The following is an 8,413-nucleotide window of genomic DNA, read 5'->3' on the forward strand; positions in this document are numbered from 1 at the left end:
GAATGATCCTCCAAACTCAAAGAGTGATTGAGTCCGACTCAAGCGAGTGAGTGAAAGGCGTGGCAAGAGAGCGAGTTCGACTCGCGAACGATCAGCAAGTGAAGGACCGAAGCGTGTCTCACATATATTTATACAAACTATCTCACATTAATTTTATAAAGTGTATAGTGTAGAATTCTTTGTGTGTATTGGGTCAGGATGGTAAATGAATTTGTTAGAATTGCCGCACACTTTTTTTGAAAAATGAAAATGCCAACTAAATTAAAACTACTCTCGCCTCTTTTTGTTGACACTGTAGTTTGAATTCTTCGTTGAGGTTCCGCTCTTCTTCTCCTTCTTTTTTTGTTTCGGGTTTTATCAAAATTAACTTGTTCTTCGCCACTGATTATTTGAGTTATTTATTTCTTTTAGCTTATGTGACTATTGATTGTTAAATATTGCATCAAACTGAAGGCCTAAAAATAATGATTTTCTTTTTGGAGTACTACTTATTCTTACTTCTTTAAAAGAGGGGTATTGGGCTCTTCCCTAGTTATGTTATTAGAGAATATTTAAATTGTTCTCAATTTAATATCAAAACCCTACCTCCTGAAGAGTGCCAATCGTTTAGGCTTCTATTTAATATTTCGCTAAAAATATGCCAATAATTACTAAGGCATGTATAAGTGTCAATTGTGGAGATGCATAGTGACATAACATAAAAAATTAGTTTATTTTGCCACATTAAGTTCTTTGACGAGAAAGTGATAAATTCAACTAGAGTGACTTTATAAGAGAAATCTCAAAAGTTAAATGATTTTGTTGACAGAACTAAATTAAGTAGCTTTACTAATTAGTTACACATAATCAAGTGATTGTTTGAGAAATTAATTACTCCTAGGAAGGAGATCTCTTTAATGTATTTAAAAATTGGCAAGATAAAACCTTTACTCTCCAGATTCAAGTATTTAGTGATGGATTTCCTTGCACAAACAGAATTGTAACGATTTTCACGAGTTTTACAAGTTCCATCGCTTCATAAATTGACAGGGCAATGATAATATAGAAGCAGAAGGAAAGTTACGAAACCTATGCGGCAAAAATTAAGAGACATCTTTCATTGCACATAGCTCAATAAAAGAAATTGCATATGAAGCCGACATAAGCAACTTAGAAGCTGCTATTAAACCTACTTAGAAATTAAAGCGCCTACATAAACCTAGGGACACAACTACTAAACATTTACTAACTTGCACAGTTTTATTGAAGTTCCTAAACACACTCGACTAAAACATTGATGAGTGGTCATTTTGAACGGTAAACCTGCCTTCGATGCTCTTCACGACAGGTTATGACCATAATGGCCGGTGTCAAACTAGGATATGCTATAGAAATGGACAATTGTATAGGTTATGACCACAGATAAAAGGAAATAAATCAGCCAACGGTTATGACCATAATCGCTGAATAATTGTATAGGTTATAAATACGAATAATAAATTTCCTGGGAAAGGTAAGGATGTATTTGGATAGTTTCTGGTAAGTATTTATTTGGACAATTCCGGATAAGCTCAAAATATCAAAAACTAATATTTTGCAAAACCAGATTTAATTTAGGTCTGACATATACCTCGCGGCGGGGGGGGGGGGGGGGGGGGGGAGTTCATCACTTTTGCCGACTGAGCCCAATTCTGATGTACTCGGGGCCCATCTCTTGTTCTAGCCCATTTACTAACCCAACAACCTACAATTCAATGTAAGGAGGAAAGAAAGATTTTCCTCCACCTATGTGAGATATTTGCACTTGATAGAGGAGAAACGATGAGTAAGAAAAAAAGGAACCACAAAAAAACTTTGACTTTGCATTACCAACAAAGAATTGACTAGATTAGCAATACATAACTCTCACAATTATTTCCTCATTGTTATTGTTTTCTTTTCCACATCGCATTCTATAGTTGGAGAGAATTTCTCAGCCTTCTCATCTATTGATTTGTTATTTTTTATTGTGATTAACTTATTTATTAGGAAGTGTAGTAATTGATATCTTAATTGTTATTACATGCCAAGCTATTCGGTTGTTCCTTCAAATCAGGCTTAAAGAAATTAGTGGAGGATATTATTGTTGTTGTTTTGAAAAAAATTGAAGCAGATTCTTTCATTTTTTTAACCTAAACTCGAGCCAACTCCAAGAATCAGGCGGGTTGATACTTCTCTCATTTACCTTCTTTAATTGTAAAGATAGTGAGACCTAGTTTTTTTTTTTTTTTTTTTTTTTTTATTAAAATGTATAAGAATAGATCATGCTATCTATCAATCGATTCGAAAATAGTACGTTGATCCCTTCGTATCTCATATTTAAGCCAAGTTCCGTCCCCCATGTTAGGCGGCCGTAATATAATATTGCTTGGTGTCAAACTAGGATATGCGATAGAAAAATGGACAATCAAATCTTTTTTTTTTTTCTAAATAAAAATCATCTTAGAGATTTCCCCACTATAAACTGTAATAGTAAGGGCAAGCTGACATTAGCAAGACAAATTTACTTGAAACAATAACTCTTAAGAGAAAGAGTGAATGCTTGAACTTCTACTTTATTTGTAATAGTACAATCCTCCACCTCCCCACTCTGGTTTCTTTCCTCCAACCCTTACGTATAATTTAAAAAAAAAAAAAAAAAACTCATTCCAATTCCTAATTTTGCCTAAATTTAACAAAATATCCAAATCCGTGCAAAAAATTTCTCCTGAGAAAAATGATATTACCTCATGATGATTCTATCTATTTTCTATACACTCTTATATAGAAAAACTTTGTATTATCCAAATAGTAAAAAGGAAATTACATGTTTCTACTTATAATAAATTAGTGAGTCTATATACTTGAAAATTAAAAAAGCGGCATGCGCTAAAACAAATAAGTTAAATTCATAATTAATTAAGTATAATGCTATCCACGCCTGAGTTAAGATTATCTTATACTCCATGGACTTGTCATGAGATACATCGAAAGAGACAACAAGGACTGGAATCCAACATTATTACTTTCTGGGAATCCCATTAAATGCTTAGAAAAATGATACATTACTATTTTACTACTGATAGCAATGAAAATTAAGTACAAATGCTATACACGCTGAAATGGAATTATTTTTAATATTACAATAACACTAAAGTGCCGAGAAAAAGAAACAAGATTGGCTGAAAATAGAAATGTTATCAGTTATATCAATATAAAAAGTGCAGAGACTGACTATCAAAAACACATAGAGAAGTAAAGGAGGAGCTTTTGAGAAAGCTATCAACCATGTGAAGATGTCACTTTCTCATTAATAAGAAACACTAATCCCTCTATCAAAATTAACATACACGATATGAGAAAAAATTGTGTACGTAACTTACCGTTCGTATAAAAATTTAAAATAATTTATTTCAATTTAACTTTAAAAATTCTATGATAAAATCTTACTAACACACTATATTTATATTAATTAAAAGTCATATCAAATACTTACGTATTATCGTTAAGCATTTTAATTAGGTGAAAAAGTATGTATTGAATAAATAATTATTGTTAAGCAAACTACTTTTATGTAAAAAAATATATGTTAAGCATTTATTAATTTCAAATATCACGTGCCTCAGGGTCTGGCTGAAGGAGAGGCTACTAAATCAATTGAAAATCGTTTTCTTAATTTTGAATATTGAACTTGTCTTGATCAAAGCCTTCTTTAGGGAAGCCCTTATTTAGGTTTTTGAATTAGAACCTTCCATAATAGGAATAATGATGAGTACAACCAATTTAATTATACATGGGTTAGTTCAATCTTTAAGATTCTAGCATTAAACTCATTATAATTTTAAAATTATGGATTTTCTAATCAAATCTAATCTGATTTGGGTGAGTTATATTTTGATGTACTAAATTTGATACTCCTGTATCAAAGCAAAGGAAACTACAATAACCTTCTGGAATGATCATTGGATCCTCGATAGCCCTAGCCTAAAAGAGATGATTGGGGCCCCCTTAAACCTTCACGAAGAACCTGTCAAAGTCTGTGACATCTATTAGAATGGATATGACAATTTGATTGGTCACCAATCTTTTACGCTCCCAGAGCCTTTCCAAGGCATTATAATTAACAGCTATCATCTTGCTAGTTACAGTGAGGAGGATTACTATTTTTGGAAGCTCATCAGTAATGGCCAATTGAGTTCAAGCTATTCCCATTCAGATACTAAACCTCCAGACATCCCTAAGGCCATATCATGAACTTTAGCTGGATCTAGAAACTTAAGCTCTTAATAAGATTAAGTCCTTTTGGTTACTAAACCATAACATGCTCCCTATTGCTTCCTTTCTACATTCCATTGGCATTAATATTAATCCTTTATGTGCCAACTGTGGCCATCCTATTGAAGACACCAACCATATATTATTTGAATGCCACTTAAGCAGGCACTTTTGGGCTAATCTTACCTAGCAATGCACCTCAAATACCATAAGCAGCTCCTCCTTCCAAAACATTAATACCTGGATCACCACCTGGAATACTCTAAGGAAGGAGGACTTTAATCACATCATCCACTACACTAATCTAATGCCCTTTTGCTTCTGGGAAATCTGGTTGAATAGAAACAGTAATCTATTCAACAATAGACAAGATTATCCCTCCTTTGCCCATGCGTATAGTCAAGCCATTGACTTTACCCAAATATATAACAGCACCAAGGCACCCTTGGCTAGAACCAATATCTCAGACCACACTTCTTACAAGCTCAATACTGATGGAGCTTGTCAAGGCAATCCTAGAGTAGGGGGAATAAGAGGAGTAATTAAGAATAGGAAGGATAATTGGATCTTAGGTTACATGAAGGGCCTCCCCCATACCACTAATAATCTTGCTGAACTAACACCTATTATGCGGGGACTCAGAATTGCAATGGAACATAATCTTATGCCTCTAGAGATCAACACAGATTGAATCGAGGTAATAAAAATGATTAACAAGGGACACTTGCCTTACAATTCTATCATCTATGAATGCCGATGCTTGATGATAAGGCTGGGACATCTGGTGCTAAGCATAGCTACAGGGAGCAAAATGGAGTTGTGGATATGCTTGTCAAGGAAGGTGGGAAGCAAGTGTTTTTGATGAAGTACAGATCCTAGCAGATCCACCAACTTTTAATAGAATTGTTTTTTTGGCTGATTTGCTGCGAACTACTTTTGAACGTAATGTTTTGGTTTGTAACACCCATGAGGGTGATTTTTTGGGACAACAGCATGGCGTTAACGCCATAAACTCTAATCTAGATGTAGACTGAGGCAGATGGAGCATTATAACTTTGGGGTTGAATTGAACCCCAAACTTTCAACGCGGGTCATAAATTTATGTGTAAAAATTTACTAAAATTACAATGGATAGTGGATATGAACCCATAAATTTAGAGATATAATGGTTTAGTACTAAAAATTTAATATGTTGAACCCCTATAATTTGAGTCTTAGATCCGCCTCTGGATGTAGATATAACGTAATATATACTCCATTTGTTTCGATCTATGTGAACCTATTACTATTTGGGGAGTCTTCGAGATGCTTCATTGACCACGTTTTCCTTACATTTTTCTAAATTATTTGAATTATAAATTATCATGCTTATAATACTTTTTATGTAATTTCTAAATATATAAATTTTATTTTTACAAACTTAAAATCTATTCCAAAATTTAAAGTCAAAGTTACAAAGTTTGACCCTTATACTCTGAAAAGGTTCACATAAATCAAAACGGAGGGAGTATATCAATAGTATCTATTTAACCCCCCCCAAAAAAAATGCAATGTGTTTTCCTTTTTTCATTGGAAAGCTTTTTTCAACATATAATACGAGTTTAATTGTTGTGCACTAATGATATAAAAATAATTACACTAAAGGGAATAGCAGGCTCAAGGTTCTCGTTCCTGGACTTTAGATTATATGGAAACAATATAATGCCTTTTCCTCTTCGTTATTGGAAAGGCTTTTAGTATTTCAAAAACCCCATGCGTAATCGTCTTACAAGTTATAACCCTTTAGAAAATGGAACCAAGAAAGGAAATTAAAGTACCAACTTTGACTTTGGAAATTAACTTCATGTCCTGAAAGGAAAGAAAGTGTAATTTCCATGTAAAACCTTTATGGAAAGTTGTGACCAACACCAACGAGGAACTGGAAGCTGTAATTGTCGAGAACTGACTGAATAATATATATGATGCTTGCTTTCTTATAAGAATAAGAATATCCCATAAAAGCCTGCAAAGAATAGAAAAAAGTTGTGGGTTTTCTTTCTTAAGATGGCAGAAATAGTTGATGGCAAGGACAGAATAACAGAGTTGCCTGAACACATAATCCATCATGTCATACGTCGGGTTAGCCAACGCAACGTAAAAGAGGCAGCTCGAACTTGTGTCTTGTCCAGGACATGGAATCGTCTTTGGACTTTGCGGCCTGATTTGATGATCGATCAGGGCAGCCACAACAGTTTCAGGTCCCTGGAGAAATTTGTCAAATTCGTTGATGATTCCATCGAGCCATATGTCAAGGAAAAAATAAGCATCGATTCATTCCGCCTCTGTCAGCTTCTTCATCCGGAATTGGCTTCACATTTAGATCGGTGGATCAACGTGGCAATTGAACATAATATCAGAGATCTAGAAATTAGCACGAGTTTTTATCCGCTGTACTATAACGTTCCTGATACTATATATACAGCTAAAAAGCTGACTAAATTGTGGCTACGGAGGTGTGACTTTGAAATTCATAATAGTGCCAGCAACAACAAATTGCAAAGATTAATTAGTACATGCCCCTTCATCAAGGATCTAAGATTACATCGTTGCAGGGGAATACATAATTTGCATGTTTTTGGCCTAGAAAATCTAGAGAATTTAGAGCTGTGGGGGTGTGATGGACTCGAGAAACTGGAAGTCAAGGCTCCAAATCTCCGAAAATTTGTATATGTCGGGGTGCCATTGTACAGGAACCAGAAGAAACGTGAGGTGGAATTGCTTCCGTGCAAAATTGAGATTTTAGATGGTTATAAGACTCTAAAAACTCTGAAGTTGGAAGCTACCACCATGACGGATCAGCAGTTTGAACATCAATTCTCTAAGTTCTCAGCCCTCAATGAATTGGAACTAAGAAGATGTTATACAATGAAAAATATAGTGATTTCGAGTGAAAAACTAAGTAAATTCAGCTTATCACATTGGATGAATCTGGAACAAGTCAAGATGCTGGCTCCGAATCTGATGGAATTCAATTTTTTGGGTTACAAAATGCCATTCTCAACTATGGATCCTTCTAGCCTAGTAGAAGCTGAACTTAATTTTTACCTGCAAATTTCTCCATCAAAAACTTACTTTGGAGATGTGGATAAAAGTTGGTACGATAATCTTCAGGACTTTGTACAGAAATTCAACTATGCTAAGGGTCTGATATTAATTATCCATTGCGAGGAGGTACTACTATTTTTCCCCCCTCTCTGTTTACTCTTTAGATTGCCCAATTTTTGTTTAATTTGGTTTGTTTTCTTCATGGAATGGTTAAGAGCATCCTCATTTACGAAGATGCACGAGAAATCCTGGTTCCGCCAAGTCGACAACTCCGACTACGCATCATGAAACCTCCGGCACATCTTGAATCCCTCGTAGATGATCTAATGTCCTGCAGACCCAACATAATATCCATAGTGCCATGTACTGACAGCAAAATAATCCAGGTATAAGTTATAACCTAGCTAGAACATGTTAGTATTATATTTATTTCAGTAACTTTTAGACGATTTGATGTAATTTTAATTCTTTCTTGTAGCACTTTATGCACACACATAAAAAAGGACTTTTTTCTATCGGAAACAACCTCTCTACCTTCCCGAGGTAGGGGTAAGGCCTGCTTACACGCTACCCTCCCCATACCCACTTATGTGATTACATTATCTATGTTGTTGCTGTTATCTAAATTTGTATACTCTATTTGTTTGGAACAATTAACAGGTGTTGCACCAGAATGTAACAGGAAAAAGAGACGAGCAAAATGGTGGATCCAACCAAGTCAGAAATTATAAAGGCGCAACTGCGAAGGAAGGAGCCTCGAATTTGTATGGGTGGCTGGAATCCACGTCCCTAATTGAGAAAATTACCACTTTTATGTTCAAATCGGAGGAAAATGCGTTGTCCGATTAGATCTCTATTTGTTTTTTTAACATAATAACTTAGGTTATAACATGCATTAGAAGTCTTGTACTCTTATTTTCACTTTGCTCTGAACTTATGTTCACGTATGTGAACCTCATTCTTTTGGAGCTAAACAAATTTACCTTTCTGAACGCTCTTGTGAAATTAGTGCATGTTTAAAGTGTTTGAAAGTAATCAACATAGCATTAAGGCTAGC

At 34.7% G+C, this 8,413-nt stretch overlaps 1 protein-coding gene across 1 annotated transcript; it reads left to right on the forward strand.

The window, feature by feature from the left end:
* The first annotated feature begins 6,315 nt into the window (after window positions 1-6,315).
* On the forward strand, window positions 6,316-8,205 carry LOC132631532 (F-box/FBD/LRR-repeat protein At3g52680-like). The gene is made up of 2 exons (XM_060347102.1): window positions 6,316-7,482; window positions 8,017-8,205. The coding sequence occupies exons 1-2, from the start codon at window positions 6,316-6,318 to the stop codon at window positions 8,203-8,205; spliced, it is 1,356 nt and encodes a 451-aa protein (XP_060203085.1).
* The last annotated feature ends 208 nt before the right edge of the window (window positions 8,206-8,413 follow it).

Source organism: Lycium barbarum, chromosome 3 (genome assembly GCF_019175385.1).
Source record: "Lycium barbarum isolate Lr01 chromosome 3, ASM1917538v2, whole genome shotgun sequence".
NCBI classification, from domain to species: domain Eukaryota; kingdom Viridiplantae; phylum Streptophyta; class Magnoliopsida; order Solanales; family Solanaceae; genus Lycium; species Lycium barbarum.